This window comes from Macaca thibetana, chromosome 9 (genome assembly GCF_024542745.1).
Source record: "Macaca thibetana thibetana isolate TM-01 chromosome 9, ASM2454274v1, whole genome shotgun sequence".
Taxonomy (NCBI): domain Eukaryota; kingdom Metazoa; phylum Chordata; class Mammalia; order Primates; family Cercopithecidae; genus Macaca; species Macaca thibetana.
The window spans coordinates 70,486,705-70,506,568 of NC_065586.1; the positions used below are offsets into that span (position 1 = coordinate 70,486,705).

At 41.1% G+C, this 19,864-nt stretch overlaps 1 protein-coding gene across 2 annotated transcripts in view; it reads right to left on the reverse strand.

Moving 5' to 3' along the window:
- The window catches only part of NRBF2 (nuclear receptor binding factor 2), a 1,206,382-nt gene continuing 1,186,518 nt past the window's right edge, over positions 1 to 19,864 (reverse strand). The window contains exons 2-4 of one of the 2 annotated variants that reach the window (XM_050803073.1): positions 9,132 to 9,216; positions 2,861 to 2,901; positions 1 to 1,517 (exon numbers count right to left, since the gene is read on the reverse strand). In XM_050803073.1, coding sequence (XP_050659030.1) covers positions 810 to 1,517; positions 2,861 to 2,901; positions 9,132 to 9,216 — 834 coding nt within the window. In that variant the 3' untranslated portion in view covers positions 1 to 809. The remainder of the gene's footprint in view (positions 1,518 to 2,860; positions 2,902 to 9,131; positions 9,217 to 19,864) is intronic. The other variant, XM_050803074.1, reaches the window with a different exon arrangement.

Genomic DNA, 19,864 nt, shown 5'->3' on the forward strand with positions numbered 1-19,864 from the left:
TAAAACACAATTACTTTATTGATTTCTTACAATCAAATACTGCCAACTAGCATTACTTCCACTCTTGCATCATTAAAAACAAAGGGTATTTCCTCCTTGGTATTTTCAAATGATGCACTATACAATAAACAAAGTTAGAACTTAAAATGCACCCTGATTAATTATGTAAACTGGTAATTTGTTTAAAAAAAGCATAATAATTTGGTTCCTTTCTTCATAAAATGGAAATTTAAATATTTCTTCTGATAGTCTTGAGGTTATTATGAGTAGTGCAAAGTGTGGCACATATAGTTTCATCTAGAAGGGTGTGTATCTTACACACCTTATTTAAACAAACAAAATGTGCATTAACAAAATGCATACAGTCAATGCATGATAGAAAGCATGTTTCAAATATAAGGCAGCCCCTCCGGCCACCATATTATTTAGGTTTTGCATTATCATTTATGGCATTATAGATTAATTACACATAACTTTTATACATTTTAACCCTGAAGATAAGAAAAATAACTGTTGCTTGAAAGAAATTATTCCAGGTAGCCATTTGGTTTGTATCAGGAGAAACCGAACCTCCATGAGTTTAGTGTCTGCCAAGTCGGAATCATTAGCTCAAGTGAGTGAATGAGATACGCGGCGCATTTCACAGTGACTGTTTCCCAAGTCCTGGCAATGCCTCTGCTCCCACAGTCCACCAGATGAAGCATTACGGGATGACCCTTCTATGTGGTTTTCCCTTTTCATTTTTTTTTTTGCTGGATTAATGATTACTGTATTATTTCCTCTTTTCCCCTTTTCTGTGGCCTTCCATTTTAATTACTCATAAATCCTTTCAGAATATCCTCAGAGAGCTCCATAAGGGGAAGTTCTGGAGATGGAAAATCCAAGGGAGGAAGATTGGGGATTGGAATGTCCTTGGCTTTCCCGGTATTTGCTGCGAACTTCTGCCAGGTCGAGGAGGCTGTAGCAGTTTCTGAATGTGGTGGCAAGCTCCATAACTCTGATGTTTCTACAAAATCAGCATCTACATCCAGCTCCTTTTCTATTGGACCTTTTAGAAGTCTGGCCTTTTCAGCCTTTAGTTGTTTATTTTCTTTCCTTAATCTTTCATTCTCAGCCACAAGGAACTCCACGTGCCTCTTCAAATCTGCAATTTTGGTTGCCTGCTCCTCTATAATTGTTTTATCATCTTTTGGGGCTTTGCTTCCAATACATGGCTCTGCTGGCTCACTCTTTTGCTGAAGTAAATATAGTAGTGTGTCTGGATCCCTGTCAAAGATCCCCTGAATCTCAGGCAGGCATTTCTCTGTAGAAGGGCTGTACTTCTGAGAAAGGGGGCTCTGGCCCTCTGCATCCTCTGCAGAGGGTTTGTGAGATGCCTGAAGATGGGCAGCTACATCCTTGTCTGTGTTCTGCTGGGCTTTCAATCTTTCTTCACGTTGGGCCCTTTTCCATCTCTCTTGGATGAGGAGGAGCTGTTTCATATGGCTATCCCTTTGCAATTCCAGTGAAAGATGAGCCTATTACATAGAAGGAAAGGTAAAATTTGAAGAATTTTAACATTTTAAGTGTCTTAGTAATGTCCAACATACACTACTCCAAAATCCTCCTTTCTGAATAACCCAACAACACTTACAATTTACATACTATGTTTGCAAAAACACCATTCATTCAGAGAGTTAGAAGTCCTATTCCCAATCAATACACTAAATCAGATGTTTTCCTCAATGTGCCTGACCCCGTGTGTAATGGCATTTGTACTCAACTTAAAATTAGAAATCTTTCCTCTGTAGACATACTAATTCTACCAACAGCTAAAAAGAAAGTCAGCTTTATCAACAGTGTGTGTGGATAGTTCAAAGCATGCCTGTATCATGAGCAGATTCCATACTTTCAAAGGCAGTGAAAGGGACAGAACACAACTTTAAAGTTCCCTTGGTTCAGTTTGAGAAACTAGTGGCTCTCCCTGCCACTGATATACCTCACAGAAATGATCTCCTTAACTGATACTTTTACAATAAAAAGTTTTAAACAAGATATTTTATATGTATTTATTTTAGAAACAGGGTCCCTGTTGCCGAGGCTGAAGTGCAATGGTCCAGTCATAGCTCACTGCAGCCTTGAACTCAGGTGTTCAAGTGATCCTCCCACCTCAGCCTCCCAAGTAGCTAGAACTACAAGCATGTGCCACCATGCACAGCTAATTTTTTAAAATTTTTGTAGAGATGGGGTCTCACTATGTTGCCCAGGCTGGTCTCGAACTCCTGGGCTCAAGTATGATCCCCCTGCCTTGGCCTCCCAAAGTGCTGGGATTATAGGCACGGGCCACCAGGCCCAGTCTTATGAATAAATGTATCTTGAAACACTTGGCAGGGCCTCCCCAAACACAGAAGACAATTTAAAGCAATTGGTGAAACAAATTTGAAAGTACCTGAACTGCTTAAGAACTCAAGCAAAGACAAGTGGGAGACGGGTCACATTTAAATTATCTTTGACAAGCAAAGGGTAGTCTGTTGGTTTCCTCTTGGCCAGGCCTGTTTACTGACTGTGAGCTAATGATCAAATAAGAGCTAACGATCAGGAATGGTCCAAAGAGGGCTCTCTAAAAGGTACATCTGGCTGGCAATCTGAGATCTGTGAGTAACCACTAGAAAAAAAGAAGTTTCTGCATTCCATGTCTGGGGCATTGACTGTAGTTCATTTAGTTTTAATTTCCGTTGTGAAGTGCTCTTCCCTTGCCCATTTTATATATTTTTGACTATAGCATTTTGAGAGGGACACAACGCTTTGCTATACACACAATTCAAGCCTCTACAAGAAAACCTTTCTAACCCTTATTGAAAATATTGGGAACATGTCTCACCTGCTCAGACTGTGTCAGCTTCATGGCTTCAGAAAGATATGCTGTTAAAAGAAAAAACAGGCATGTTAATATGTGTCGCCGTTCTGTAATTAACAGGTAAAAGGAAGAGTTTTAATAATCCTCATATGACAAAGAGAACTGTTCTGATAAATAATTCTGATACAACTGGGGATTTTTTAAATAGAATTCTTAACTTCCCCCAAAAGGATGTCAGTGGCAATAAAATGAAAATATTCCCTACCCTATCTTGAAGGTTTTGTTATTTAAAACTCCTATGGATTTTATAATTCAGAAACTGAAGATAGCCTCATCGGAAAAATAGGTTTAGGGAAGATTAAAATCAAACAAGAACCTATCCAAACCCTATTACTCATTATATGCACAAAAACATCATAAGATTATCAATGACTTTTTATCCATCTGAATACCTGGAATCTACAGGAGTCATTTTGGACTCCTATAGAATCACTTCTAATGAATTGTCTCTGAGTTAAGCCATCAGCCTTACGGTTAAAAGCCCTAAGAGCGGATCACGAGGTCAGGAGATCAAGACCGTCCTGGCTAACACAGTGAAACCCCGTCTCTACTAAAAATACAAAAACTTAGCTGGGCGAGGTGGCAGGCGCCTGTAGTCCCAGCTACTCGGGAGGCTGAGGCAGGAGAATGGCGTGAACCCGGGAGGCGGAGCTTGCAGTGAGCTGAGATCCAGCCACTGCACTCCAGCCTGGGTGACAGAGCGAGACTCCGTCTCAAAAAAAAAAAAAAAAAAAAAAAAGCCCTAAGAACCTGTTGACATACTTACTGTGAGGAAGTTACTGAGGACAGTATAACGTCATTTATGAAGACCTTCAAAAAACTTCTCTGATCTTAGATCCTCGGTGACTATTTGTCTGAATTTTAATAGCCAATGTAAAAATTATTCTTTCCTCTTTAGGATGACTGCTAGAAAACTTAAGGCATGTTCTTTAAAAAAATCCAAGAACTAATGGTACATTTTGTGAACTATACTACTAGTCCTTTCCCACTTTCTCTCTCTATGGATGTCCTTATCTATGCATCTTTAGTTACATTTGATATTTTATTATACATTCATCGGTAAGACATTTTATAACCTTTTGGGAACAAGGTTAGGTATAAATAACAAGTTCTGTATTATCAATGAATTGCCCATAATGAATCTCCATTTTTATCTTGCTTGTGTAAACATTTTTGGCATCTCTCATACCTATATTAAGTCCCTCTTTTGCCTTTTTGCAGATATGAGGCATTGCTTTCTGTCTAGTCTTAATCCAAATAATTTAATGATTTGATGTCATACCTTAAGAGTTCCTGCCTGCTAGGTTCTACCGTAGTCCTTAAGATACAATTATATCAGGGGTCCCAAACCCCCAGGCTGGTATTGGTCTATGTCTTGTTAGGAACTGGGCCACACACACAGCAGGAAGGGAGCAGCAGGCAAGCCAGTGAAGCTTCATCTGTATTTACAGCCACTCCCCACGGCTTGCATTACCACCTGAGTTCTGCCTCCCACCAGATCAGCAGCGGCATTAGCTTCTCATAGCACAAACCCTGCTGTGAACTGCACATGCAAGGGATCTAGGGTGCACTCTCCTTATGATAATCTAATGCCTAATGATCTGTCACTGTCTCCCATCACCCCTAAATGAGACTGTCTAGCTGCAGGAAAACAAGCTCAGGGTTCCCACTGATTCTACATTACATTGAGTTGTATAATTATTTCATTATTTCTATTATTACATTGTAAAATATAAAGTGCACAATAAATGTAATGTGCTTGAATCATCCTAAAACCATTTTCCCCACCTCAGGTCTGTGGAAAACTGACTTCCACAAAACCAGTCCCTGGCAGCAAAAAGGTTGGGACTGCTGAATTAGATGCTCCCTCTCCAGGAAAAAGGAGAGCTGGGGCCAGGTGCAGTGTAGCACTTTGGGAGGCCAAACAGGAGGATTGCCTGAGCCCAGGAGTTCCAGACTACACTGGGCAACATAGCGAGACCCTGTATCAATTTGAAAAGAATTAAAAGAAAAAACAGAGTTGGTTATATAGTCTTTGCTCCAGCCATGCTTACCATAATTACATCCTTCCCACAACACTTTGTCTTTTTTTCCTGTAGTAAGTCTGTACAGCTGCATACTAGTTTCTTTTCCTTTTGTTCATGTTTAAATCTGTGGAGATGGACGGGTGCGGTGGTTCACACCTGTAATCCCAGCACTTAGGGAGGCCGAGGCTGGTGGATTGCCTGAGGTCGGGAGTTCAAGACCAGCCTGGCCAGCATGGTGAAACCCCAGCTCTACTAAAAAAAAAAAAAAAAAAAAAAGAAAAAGAAAAAAAAATTAGCTGGGCGTGGTGGCAGGCGCCTGTAATCCCAGCTACTAGGGAAACTGGGGCAGGAGAATCGCTTGAACCCAGGAGGTGGAGGTTGCTCTGAGCCAAGATCACGCCATTGCACTCCAGCCTGGGTAATGGAGCGAGACTCCAAAAATCTGCAGAGACATTCTGTCTGCTCTGCTATTGCTCTGATACACTGTAGACAAATTTTCTTAGACATCCCTTCCATCTTGCCTGCGTGTATTTGTCTCCCTGTTTGAACTACAGTTTGCTTTAAATCCACTTTCTTAACAAACGAATAGTTTTCACAAAACCAAGCTTTAGCCAACTGAAATGCCTCCCCACTTTGTAGAACCTTGAAATTGCATATGACAAAGGAGGCTACAGAAGGAGATCCCAAAGCACAAAGAATACAACAAGAATCACACTGTCATTTAAAGTATTCCCCACATTTAAATCTTATAAATGGGGCAGTTTAAAGTTATTTTTAAAGAAGAAAAATTATTTTAAATCTGATTCCATGTTTATGGATTTCTTCCACAGACTCACAATAGATACAAAAGTACAGCAACACAGAAATGTAGAAAAAGAGTACCTATCTCAAAAACTGCTAACAATTCTGGTTAAACTACTTCCTTTAATTATGATACAAGGCTAAAATGTAAAGTAGATATTAAGTAAATGATACAATAAAGGAACTAAGGAAATCTGAAGAATGTCTTAAAATAATAACATCTGGCCAGGCGCAGTGGCTCACGCCTGTAATCCCAACACTTTGGGAGGCCGAGGTGGGCGGGTCACTTGGTGTTAGGAGTTAGTTTGAGACCAGCCTGGCCAACATGGTGAAACCCTGTCTCTACCAAAAAATACAAAAATTTGCCGAGTGTGGTGGCGCACGCCTGTATTTCCAGCTACTCGGGAGGCTGAGGCAGAAGAATCACTTGAGCCTGGGAGGTGGAGCTTGCAATGAGCTCAGATCATGCCATGGCACTTCACCCTGGGTGACAGAGCAAGACTCAGTCTCAAACAAAAACCAAAAACCAAAAAATAATAACATCTATTACTCTTCTATCAGGAATCTGTTAAACTGGTCCCAAAGCATAGAAAGTACAGCAATATACTGCCTCTGAATAAGGACAGAATCATTTTCATGTTCCCACAGTTTCAAAAGGCTTAGATTAAGATTTGTTTTCAAACAAAATATTGATCAAATCCATACAAATACCGTGTACTCTGGGGCCTGCTCATCTTCTGACATGCTCATTTTGAGTTCTAAGCACTGTTAATGGCTATTAACTTATTTAAGGTTTTGTTCTTCTGTTGTGTATGAAAGAAGAGAAATTCACTTAGGGATGTGCTTATCTGGCAAATGAATGCTCACATGCTCAGTTTCATTTAATTTGGCCATTCATTGTCCACCTCAAGAGATCCTACCTTTCCTCAAAAGGAAAGAGACATCAAGCAACTTCTTATTTCAGCACATTTACAATACAACCACCACAAAGAGGCTATAAAGTCCTTAGCTAGGTAATCTCAGGGTATGTTTTTAGTCTCAGAATCTCCTCTGATCTTTGACAGCTGGACACCCAGGCCCCCTCTGTTTGCCCTTAAATTCTCTCATTTCAGCCTTTCCTTCCTATTAGTCTTTCTCAGATGTTGATCTTTTCTTGCCTGATCTCTAAAATGATTTCCAAATAAGTTGCTTCCTTACAGAATACACCTACATCCATACCTTTCAACACCAGTTATAAGCCCTAGAGATGCAAGTCAATTTCAAAAAGCGAGCTCATTTCAACCACGTCAATTTTCAACTCCATTCTAAAACACAAGTTGAAACCCCCAATCAACCCAGTGGGATTTACTAATCACATTAAGTTCTATCTCTATAATTTAAGCTAATGTGATCTAACAGATTGTCTTATTTTTCTACTCCTGAGAATGTCACAGAATTTAGACTCGGGGTGGGAAGTGGTTAATTGAAGCCCAACATCAGTTTTAAGTCTTCAAAGACAAGGATTAGGTTACGACTAAAACTTCCTTCTTTTTATATATTCATAACATCCCATAGCTCAGTGCATAACATATGCTGATTCACTCCACTTAACATATGTTATATATATGTAACCATGACCATTTTGGGTTACATAAGGTATTGTTTCACTGGGGCATCCACATAAAACATGGTTTTCTTAAATAGTTAAACACAGTACATCGTCTTTGTAGTGACTACAGATTTAACAATCTGATTCATAACAAAATATGGTTTAGGAAAGATTTAAAGAGCACTAGTTGACATGTTTAACACTGTACAAAGCCCTCTCACCATAAAAACACCCAAAGATTTATGGGATATCTACTGTATGCTCGGACCTACAGCAGATACCTCCAGTACACTTCAGTGGCAAAAATATTTCTTTTTTAAAAAAAGTGGGGGTGGGAGGCTAGGGGAGGGATAGCATTAGGAGAAATACCTAATGTAGACGACGGGTTGATGGGTGCAGCAAGCCACCATGGCACGTGTATACCTATGTAACAAACCTGCACGTTCTGCACATGTACCCCAGAACTAAAAAAAAAAAAAAAAAAAAAAAAAGGGCTTGGCGCAGTGGCTGATGCCCATAATCCCAGCACTTTGGGAGGCCAAGGTGGGTCAATCATGAGGTCAGAAGTTTGAGACCAGCCTGAACAACATGGAGAAACCCCGTAGTAAATACAAGCCGGGTGTGGTGGCGCACACCTGTATTCCCAGCTACTCAGGAGGCTGAGGCAGGAGAACCACTCGAACCCAGGAGGTGGAAGTTGCAGTGAGCCAAGACCGTACCACTGCACTCCAGCCTGGGCGACACAGCAAGACTCCGTCTCCAAAAAGAAAAACAAACAAACAAACAGACAAACAAAACTTAAAATTTTCTCTGAAAATGTATTACTAACTTCCAGGCAAAAAACACTGTAGTGAGAAGACTTACCCAATCTACTGCCCACCTTGCAGTCTGTATTTCACAAGTAAAATATCAAGAGAGGGGCAGCCTCTGTCAGGAAAGAATATGGCTCTGATCATCATACTGGCCTAGAGTGAAAGGAACGTGCCTGCCAGCAGAAGACTTCAGGGTTTGCCCTAAGAAAGATGACCTGCACTCACTTTGGATGTGGCATGAGTAAAACATCCTTTCCCCAAAGATTTTTAAATTTTTTTTATTTCTATTTTTATACTTACCACTACACTAACGAGGACCCAAAGTTTTTCGGTTTGTTACTCAGCCAACAGAAACTGGTCTAAGAAAAACAGGCCCCCAAGATCTATTTCTGAGTTCAACATATGCTAGGTTGCTTGACTGACTAGGGTAAAATTAGGTCTTTGATAAGAAGCCAACAATTCTGAAATGAAAGCTATCATCAGCATGTTACTATAGGCATGCATGTAGAGATGAGATATTCAGAAGGGAGGCTAAAAAAAGACCACAGGAAAAATCTCCCACATTTTAGGTAACAAAAGTCTTTAGCAAGTTTTGCATTATCAGCATGTTAGAAAACAGAAACTCAGTGAAAATGAATTGGTTGGAACTGAATTGAATTACTATTTTGAGAACCTGAAATGGTAAATTATTTGAAACCCAAACTCCTTTTTTATAATAACTAAGATAAAATGGCAGACTTGTTACAATCAGCTCCTGTTTTTAGGGATCTTTGGGCTCAGAAGGCTGTGTCCAGGAATTGTTTGCCACATTTATGCCATCTTCATGGTTTAGAAAGAAGATTGGACTAGCAGGAGCTGGGAAATCCAACACACTTACTTGAAAAATAATCAAAGCTGATATTCTGGTGAGTCAGCAGTATCAGCCTTGTATATGAAAAGCAACACACATTATTACTATTGTGACTTTCTGCTCTTCAGTTTTACACTGAGTACTTAATAACACTCACCTGCAGCCTTTTTGTGACAAGAAATAGCCTCTTCGTATTTGCCTGCAGCTAATAAACGGTCTGCTCGTCTGCTCTGTTGATGAGCCTAGAAGACAAACATCCCTAAGTTGCTCTGGATCATAAAATAAAACACGATTTCTTTTAAAAAGCAACTACCTTTAAAGAAGATAAATAATACTGTTTGTTGCCACATATCAAATCACTATTACAGCTCTATCTGTAGCTGGGGAAATGTAATGGGTAGAGCCTGGAACTACAGCATCTGAAAGGAACTGGCAACTTCTTTCACTTTTACCATAAGCCCTCTCAAGGTTAACACCAGGCACTTAACTCCTTCATTGACTCACATTCTTCCACTCTTTGGAGATTAACCAAGAGTTACAATCATAGATTGTTATTCAAAATGTCTAGTTTCTTGATTTTTAACAAGCTCCTTTCAAAACAAGAGCTATTTTGTAGATACTTTCACTAATCTGTATAGTCTAAAAACTATAATCAGGAAATCACTCATCACGTAGTAAAATCCAAGCTTCTCTTCTATCATGTCATTCTTTCAACATTAAAGTTACTATGTTTTTAAAATAAAAAATTTGGACATTGCATAGTTGATGAATTCATGATACCAACATCTAATATTACAAAGATTGTTCTAAAGATATCTCATCAAAAGAACAAAGTCAAAAAAATCAGAAGTTCTAACAGCAAATAATGTAATTGCTCTTGAATTGCAAAGGAAAACTGATAAATAAGCAGTCACTGGCCTCCTTACACTTTAAGAATCTCAAAAGGGCTTTAAGGCCAGGCGCAGTGGCTCACGGCTGCAATCCCACCACTTTTGGAGGCTGAGGCAGGCGGATCATCTGAGGTCAGGAGTTCAAGACCAGCCTGGACAACATGGTGAAACCCCATCTCTACTAAAAATACAAAAATTAGCTGGGTGCGGTGGCTCATGCCTGTAATCCCAGCACTTTGGGAGGCTGAGGCGGGCAGATCACGAGGTCAGGAGATCAAGACCATCCTGGCTAACAGGGTGAAATCCGGTCTCTACTAAAAATACAAAAATTAAAAATTAGCCAGGCATGGTGGTGAGCGCCTGTAGTCCCAGGCTACAGGCGCTGAGGCTGAGGCAGGAGAATGGCGTGAACCCCGGAGGTGGAGCTTGCATTGAGCCGAGTTCGTGCCACTGCACTCCAGCCTGGGCGACAGAGTAAGACTCTGTCTCAAAAAAACAAAATCAAAAACAAAAACAAAAATTAGACATGCGTGATGGCAGGCGCCTATAATCCCAGCTACTTAGGAGGCTGAGGCAGAGGCTTCAATGAGGCGACATAATGCCACTGCTCTCCAACCTGGGTGAAGAGAATGAAACTCCATCTCAAAAAAAAAAAGCTTTAATATACATTATTTCAGCTGCTTTAATTACGACTTTGTGAATGCATTTTCCTCTCTTACATAATGAGGCCCAAAAGACTGGTGGGGGTCGTGTAACTTACATAAGATTATACATTTAACTAGCAAGGAGAAAGGCAGAGATCATCAGCTAAAGTTTCCTACCTCATGTAACGGTTTTCCTCAGTTACAAACTCACACATGATTTAGCAAAGCTTCACAGCTTCACAAAAAAGCGAAAAGCATTGTACACCCATGTTCATAACAGCATTATTCACAACAGCCAGAAGGTGAAAGCAATCCAGATGTCCATCAATAGATGGAGATGGATAAATGCAGTATATACACACAAAGGAAAGGTACTGTCTTTAAAAGGAAGGTACTTCTGACACATACCACAACATGGATGAACTGTGAGGACATTAGACTGAATAAAATAAGCCAGTCATAAAAGGACAAATACTATACAAACCAACTTATTGGGTATCTAAAGTAGTCAAACTCATAAAAACAGGAAAGTTGAATGGTGGAACAAATCATTGAATGGGGGAGGGGTAAACGGGGAGTAGGTATTCAAATGGCATAGTTTCAGTTTTGCAAGATGAAAAAGTTCTGGAGATTTGTTGCACAACCATGCAAATATACTTAACACTACTAAACTGTACACTGAAAAATAATTAAGAGGGTAAACTTTACGTGTTTTTTACATCACTTAAAAAAGGTGAAAAGTGGCCGGGTTTTGTGGCTCCTGCCTATAATCCCAGCACTTTAGGAGGCCAAGGCAGGCAGATCACTTGAGCTCAAGAGTTTGAGACCAGCCTGGGCAATATGGTGAAAACCCACCTCTACAAAAAATACAAAAATTAGCCGGATGTGGCACTCGCGTCCCAGCTACTCAGGAGGCTGAAGTAGGATCATCACTTTGAGCCTGGGAAATGGAGGCTGCAGTGACCTGTGATCACACCACTGCACTCCAGCCCGGGCAACAGAGTGAGATCCTGTCTCAAAAAAAAAAAAAGTTGGGCACAGTGGCTCATGTCCGTAATCCCAGCACTTGCGGAGGCCAAGGCGGGTGGATCACCTGAGGTCAGGAGTTTGAGACCAGCCTGGCTAACGTGGTGAAACTCTGTCTCTACAAAAATTAGTCGGGCATGGTGGTGGGTGCCCGTAATCCCAGCTACTCCGGAGGCTGAGGCAGGAGAATCACTTCAACCCGGGAGACAGTGGTTGCAGTGAGCTGAAATCGCACCATTACACTTCAGCCTGGGCAACAGTGAGACTTGGTCTCAAAAAAAAACCCAAAAAAACAAAAACAAAAAAAACCAAATCTGTTCTGTCAGTTGAAAAATGATTTGTCTTGGATGCTTTTTAAAGACATGTCCCTTTGATGCTGCATAAAATACTTCACAGAATCACGTTTGCAATTGAGATTATAAATATTCTGGGCATGTTTACAAATCATACTCAGTATAAAATACAGGTGAAGACAAAAGTAGAAAACAGCACTTCCAGCAATGCGTTGCTGTTTGCCTTCCCCCCGCCGCCCCCACCCCCCGCTTCTATTTTTGTAAGAAACAAACAAGCAACAATCTTAAAGACAAGATTGGTGCCTTTCAATTAGAGGATTTCAGATACTTTTTATTCTTTAAGTAGTAATCAAACTTTCCTCTAAGTCTTAACATATGCCTGGGAACAATAGGTCACAAGAAATGACTGGGTAGGGTGGGCGCAGTGGCTCACGCCTGTAATGCCAGCACTTTGGGAGGCTGAGGCAGGCAGATCACTCAAGGCCAGGAGTTCAAGACCAGCCTGGCCAATATGGCAAAACGCCATCTCAACTAAAAGTACAAAAATTAGCCTGGCATGGTGGCACATGCCTGTAATCCCAGCTACTCAGGTGGCTGAGGCACAAGAATTGCTTGAACAACTTGGGAGGCGGAGGTTGCAGTGAGCTAAGATCATGCCACTGCACTCCAGCCTGGGCAACAGAGCAAGACAGCCTCAAAAAAAAAAAGACTTGGGGATTAAAATGGATGAATTTTAACCTGGAGACTTGGACTGAACAAAAAACACATTCTGAACACATGAGCATTTTCTAGTACCCACAAATTACACAGATCTTTTGGGAACAGAATGTACATGATGAAAGCTAGTATGTACAAGCAGTTATGATTAACCTAATTTCTCTAATGAACATGTTTTGATACTATTAAAGCAAGTGTTATTAAATCAAAAGGCTCTAGGTTTTAATAAAAATACAAATCACCTGGTTAAAATACAGATTCTAAAAGGCCAGGCGCAGTGGCTCACACCTATAATCCCAGCACTTTGAGAGGACGAGGAGGGAGAATCGCTTGAACCAGAGAGGCAGAGGTTGCAATGAGCCGAGATCATGCCACTGCACTCCAGCCTGGGCAACAAGAGTGAAGCTCTATTTCAAAAAAAAAAAAAAAAAAAAAAAAAAAAAAAAGATTCTGATTCAGGAGGTTTGGAGCACGGCTTGAGACTCCACCCAGGAAAAGTCAAAGTTTCTGGCTTACGGATACACTCTAAGAAGCAGGGATGAGATGCTATTTAAGGTTACTTCATTCTAACACCTTTTTTCTATCTGTGTGTCACTAATGACTTCAATCACTTTCTATCTTATACTATGGATATTTATGTAGCTCCATAATTAAGCTTCAAACTCTGTGATGACAGAATAAACTGTTAATTGAACACCAAAAAAATAAAAAGTTCTCAAACAGTCAGAGCAGGTCCTCATGGCTCTCCCAACTCCCTTAAAACATCCCCATGTAGGGTCCAATCTCTAATGAGTCTGCCAATTTAGGAGTTAAATCTCATTATAGTTTCAGATTATTGCTGTGCTCAACAAAAACACACCATCTCCTCTGGGTTATTTAGCACCAGAGCAATCAAATTTCATATTTTAAGTAGAGTTCCTACTATGTTCTTATTAGACACACAGCAAACACAGACTCGATAGAGCTCAACTGCCAACGTTCAAATCTCAATTTGACCACATATGAGACACATGAGCCCGGCTTTCCCAATTATCTGCCTCAGTTTTCTCATCTCTAAAATGAGAGTTATTGTCTGCTTATGTAAATTTGATGGCACCAAAAACAAAAGTTTGTGAAAATTAAACTAGATTAAACATCACAGTGCTTAGAATGGTGCCTGGTACTGGTACATACTCGATATATCCCTCGTTAAGTACTACAAGATGATAGAAGTGACGGAAGTACCTGCCATCAAGAAGTTGACAATATTGTTGGGTCTGGACTAAATTGCATTTTTTGAAAAATTTTCATCTTAATTATTTTTGAGACAGGGTCTTGCTCTGTTGCCCAAGCTGGAGCGGAATGGTGCAATCATAGCTCACTGAAGCCTCACTATCCTGGGCTCCAGCAAGCCTGCCACCTCAGCCTCCTGAGTAGCTAGGAATACAGTCACATGGCACCACACCCAGCTAAGTTTTATTTTTTGTAGAGGTGGGGTCTTGATATCTTGCCCAGGCTGGTTTCAAACTCCTGGGCTCAAGCAATCTTCCTCCCTCCCTCACCCAAAGTGCTGGAATTATAGGCATAAGCCACTATGCCCAGCTAAATTGCATTTTTTATAAACTGAAGATTTTACAGAAAACCTATCTTGGTGGTGGTTATTTTTAAAACAACTTTTACAGTTTACACATATTAAAACTGGTCTCTCTTTAAATACTGTTCTTGGTAGAATCACAGCCATTAAAAGTAATAGGCTGAGGCCGGGAGCGGTGGCTCACATTTGTAATCCCAGCACTTTGGGAGGCCAAGGCAGGCAGATAACGAGGTCAGGAGTTTGAGACCAGCCTGGCCAACACAGTGAAACCCCATCTCAACAAAAAATACAAAAATTAGCCAGACATGGTGGCGCCCACCTGTAGTCTCAGCTACTCGGGAGGCTGAGGCAGGAGAATCGCTTGAACCTGGGAGGCAGAGGCTGTGGTGAGCCGAGATTGCGCCACTGCACTCCAGCCTGGGCAACAGAGTGAGGCTCCACCTCATAAAGAAAGAAAGAAAAAAAAAAGGCTGGGCACGGTGGCTCACGCCTATAATCCCAGCACTCTGGGAGGCCGAGGTGGGAGGATTGCTTGAGACCACCATAGGCAACACAGTGAGACCCCATCTCTACAAAAAACAGAAAAATTAGCTGGGTGTGGTGCTGAGCACCTGTAGTCCCAGCTACAGGAGGGACTGGTAGGAGGATCAGGAGCTCAGGAGGTTGAAGCTGCAGTGAGCCGTGATTACGCCACTGCACTCTAGTCTGTGGGACAGAGGAAGATACTATCTCAAAAAGAAAAGGGTAATAAGTCCATAAATATGTTTCTCTGGTAATTCAAAATAAGTTATGACATTCACAATAAAACAGTCCCACCTCTCTGTACTTCCTAGGCAATCCATATGATTCTGTGGGACTTCCCGCATTCTTTTTTTTTTAATTGCTTGATGGGTTACGTTAGATTGAGGTCTACAGCTGTGGTTGCCCATTATTTCTGACAGATGATTCATTTTGTAAACAGCTGACATAAACTTATGGTATTGATAACTATAGATAGAACTGTAAATATATTTTCTCTTATGATTCCCTTGCTTTTTTTTTGAGATGGGGTCTCATTCTGTCACCCAGAGGCTGGAATGTAGTGGTATGATAACGATTCACTGCAGCCTCAACCTCCTGGGCTCAAGTGATCCTCCTATCTCAGTATCTCAAGTAGCTGGAACCACAGGCATGTGCCACCATGCTCAGCTATTTTTTTTTTTCTTTTGGTAGAGACCAGGTTTCACTATGTTGCCCAGGCTGGTCTTGAACTCCTGGGCTCAAGCGATCCACCTGCCTTGGCCTCTCAAAGTGCTAGGATTACAGGTGTGAGCTACCATACTGGGCCCACATTCTTGTATTACCTTGTCGTCTGGATACCTAAAGTATCCCTTCTCCCGATTTTCAAACTTAGGAGCAGCGAATATCAAGAAAGTCTAATTAATGTGACATTCTGAGGCTAGCCAGGTAGAAATATAGGTCTGCAGAAAGCAGGAGTGAAGCAGACAAGCCTGAAAAGGCAAAAGAGAGAGGGAGAGTCTGATTAAGTCTGACAGGCTCCATACATTCATAAACCAAGCTACATTTTACCCCTGCCCTTCCTGCACCCTTCTTTGGAGTCCAATAAATTATCTCTTTTGGCTTAAGCTAATTTTAAGTGGGTTTTCATCAACTATAACCAACAAAAATCCTAGCTACAACAACTAGGTTACTAAGTGACTGCCATCACTGACAAGTACCTTTTACTTCCACATGCTAACTGCCCCAAAAATACATGTTCAATACTACCTTCTTTCCCAAAAGAAAACAGTATTCCTTTCTATAACTTTCTATTTGTTTTCTTCTGTGTCCTTGGGGAAAGCTGTTAAGTAAAGATGAAAAGAAAAGGAACACCAGGCCAGGCATGGTGGCTCACACCTGTAATCCTCCTTTGGTTTCGGAGGCCAAGGTGGGCAGATCACAAGGGCAAGAGTTCAAGACCAGCCTGGCCAACATGGAGAAACCCCGTCTATACTAAAAATACAAAAATTAGCCAGGCATGATGGCACGTGCCGGTGGTCCCAGCTACGCAGAAGGCTGAGGCAGGAGAATCGCTTGAACCCGGGAGGCAGAGGTTGTGGTGAGCTGAGATTGCACCATTGCACTCCAGCCTGGGTAACAGAGCGAGACTCTGTCTCAAAAAAAAAAAAAAGAAAAAGAAAAAGAACACCATATGAACACTGTACTGAAAAGACAGCAGAGGAAAATCTAATATTCACCTGACCTTATGGTAGGGTCTTCAGTTGAAAGAGAAATCTCACTCACTTGCCCTTTCCCAATCAATGTGTGTCTCCTACAAACAAGTAGCAAACAATTATCTCAAATCAATAAGCACTGAATTGACTGTCTAATATAATGCAATTATACTTAAGATAAGAACTCAAGTGTTGGAGAATTCCAGGAAAGACTTTTTTTTTCCCCCCGAGACAAGGTCTCACTCAGTTGCTCAGGCTGCAGTGCAGTGCACTGCAGTGGTGTGAGCTCAGCTCACCACAATCTTCACCTCCTGGGTTCAAGCGATTCTCCTGTTTCAGCTTCCTAAGTAGCTGGGATTACAGGCATGCGCCACTACACCTGGCTAATTTTTGTTTTGTTTTGTTTTTTGATATGGAGTTTCACTCTGTCACCCAGGCTGGAGTGCAAGGGCACGATCTTGGCTCACTGCAACCTCTGCCTCCTGGGTTCAAGCAATTCTCCTGCCTCAGCCTCCCAGTCACCCAGGCTGGAGTGCAAGGGCACGATCTTGGCTCACTGCAACCTCTGCCTCCTGGGTTCAAGCAATTCTCCTGCCTCAGCCTCCCAAGTAGCTGGGATTACAGGCACCCACCACCACACCTAGCTAATTTTTATTTTCTGTAGAGATCTGGTTTCACCTTTTGGCCAGGCTGGTCTTGAACTCCTGACCTTAGGTGATCCACCCACCTCAGCCTCCCAAAGTGCTGGGATTACAGGCGTGAGCCACTGTGCCCAGCCCAATCTTGCTTTCATATCCTACCATGACCACTTACCCTGTATTTCAAAGTCTTCATCTTTAAAATGGGGGGGAATATCTCATATTTAGCTATTAAGAGGAAGATAAAAATATACATAACGTGTCCGATGCCAATCCCACCACTTAGCAATAACTGCTGGATATCTCTTAGTATTCTCTACCTCCTTTTTCCAGAGTGCTTTCATTATGCCTAGCTCAGCTTGTAACAAAGAAATAAATTTTCCTTGGAATTTTTCAGGGCACAAAGAAGAGGTTCAAATCTTTTTACCTTGAAGATTTTAAGGACAATATAATTAAAATGGGATAGTTATAAGGACTCCAGGTATGCACAAGGCCATTCCTTGGACCATGATATCTGATTACTTTTCTTACAGAAGCTAGAAAGTAAGAGGCTTCATTAACTACCTCATGTGATGTGAGAACTGACCACTCTGGAGGGAAGCTGTTACTCAACAAACATTCTCAGCACTCTTAAGGGCTAAACACATAGAAAACGATTGTGGCCAGGCAGTCACATGGACCCTGTCCTTTGCAGCGGAGGTAAGCAAAACATGAGCAATAGTCATGTATAAATTAAGATCTGATATCACTTTCCGAATCAGCAGCAAACAAACCAAAGAACTAGAAATTATCTCACATAAGTTTTGACATTTGTTACCAGTAGTTACATTGACAAAATTAAGTGTATGGAAAGAAATATCTAAATATACACTAATTTTATTAAGTTATAATTTTTCCATATTTAAAATTGACAGGCTGGGCACAGTGGCACACGCCTGCAATCCCAACATTTTGGGAGGCCGAGACAGGAAGATTGCTTGAGGCCAGGAGTTCAAGACCAGCTTGGGCAACACAGCAAGACCCCAACTCTACAAAAAGTTTTTGAAAAAATTAGCTGGGCATGGTAGCGCAAACCTGTAGTCCCAGCTACTGTGGAGGGCTCAGGCAGGAGGATCCCTTGAGTGTGAGCAACAGAATACGACCCTGTCTCTTAAAGAAAAATTGACCAAAAAACCCTGATGAAACAAACTTACTCAGAGTTCAAAGACTAGCTATTTTCTTTTAGTGGAAGTACAATTTTTGTTTTGACAAACTTCAATAACCAATTAGAATCCATTACCTCTGTGATACATATTAAAATGAATATTTCAAACTAGTCTCTTCCAGATCTTAAAAATTCACTGTGAGGAATTTCTAAGGCCCTTACTGCCAAACCTAACATAAAAGAATCAATACTGGAGCAGAGGTAATAAATGCTAACACAGAATCTACAGTTCAATATAGATGAGAACCACATTGAAATGAACATGATGAGTACAATATGGCAGCATTGGTAGAAACAGGTCTTGATATCAAAATAACTAGTGATTCATAAGGTATTTAAGTCACTGACCTAAGTAATTACCTAATTATCTCAGCTTAGGCTTATTTATCTGTAAAATTGGAAAACCCATCTTACTAAGTTCCGAGGATGTTCTGAGGACACATGATTACAAATCCATGTACTGTGATGAGTCCTTATACAATGAATTTGGATGACACTACGATGTCATTAGACACAGTTTACTGCATTACTAATTCTGAGTATAGAAAAAGAAAAAGCTTGTATAATACTAGCGAAATTTTCAAAGACATTCAAATTATAGCATTGAGAACTATCTCTCATCTTGAGTCAACTAGATACTAAGTTAGGTGTTCTCACACAAAAGAATGTCAGAATTTTCATAGCCAGGCGTGGTGGCACATGCCTGTAATCCCAGCTACTCAGGAGGCTGAGGCAGGGAACTGCTTGAACCCAGGAGGCGGAGGTCGCAGTGAACCCAGATCGCATCACTGCACTCTAGCCTGGGCGAAAGAATGAGACTCTGTCTCAAAAAAAAAAAAAAAAAAAAAAGAATGTCAGAATTTTCAAAAACCCCATCTTATAAAACTGTGAGTGACAATTCTGAGTGCCAGAGGCCTGTAATTGGTACTGATTCAAGTAACTGTCAATGTCTGTCCTACTGTTACCTTCCAATAAACAACTATGCTGGAAATCAAATCTTTCAAGACTCAAATGGTTTAAGAATTCAAGGTGTCGGCCGGGCATGGTGGCTCACACCGGTAATCCCAGCACTTTGGGAGGCCAAGGCGGGCAGATCACGAGGTCAGGAGATTGAGACCATCTGGCCAACATGGTGAAACCCTGTATCTACTAAAAATACAAAAATTAGCTGGGTGTGGTGGTGCGTGCCTGAAATACCAGTTACTCGGGAGGCTGAGGCAGAAGAATCGCTTAAACCAGGGAGTAGGAGGTTGCAGTGACCTGAGATCGCTCCACTGCACTCTAGTCTGGTGACAGAGAGAGACTCCGTCTCAAAAAAAAAAAAAAAAAAAAAAAGAATTCAAGATGCCAAATTTCTGACACTTGCCCACATAAATTTTATGGCCGGAATATGGAGTTACACTAGCCTGCTTAAAATGACTGTGTGTCGACATTCAATCCGTTTTATAAAGAGGAGAATTTAAATAGTATTGCCACCATTTAACTAAGTTTTCCTAAACTGGTAGTGATTCTGCAGTTCCATCTGCAATTGTCACCCAGTTTCAGTCTCCTCATAAAACACCACACATTTGTGGGGCAGTTGGCAGGGGTTATGCTGCTGCCAAACAAAGTGAAGCTACCTAGAACTGAACCAATGGTCATTTGGCAAGGACACCTGAACTCTGAAGCACTTTGTAAACAGCTGAATATTTC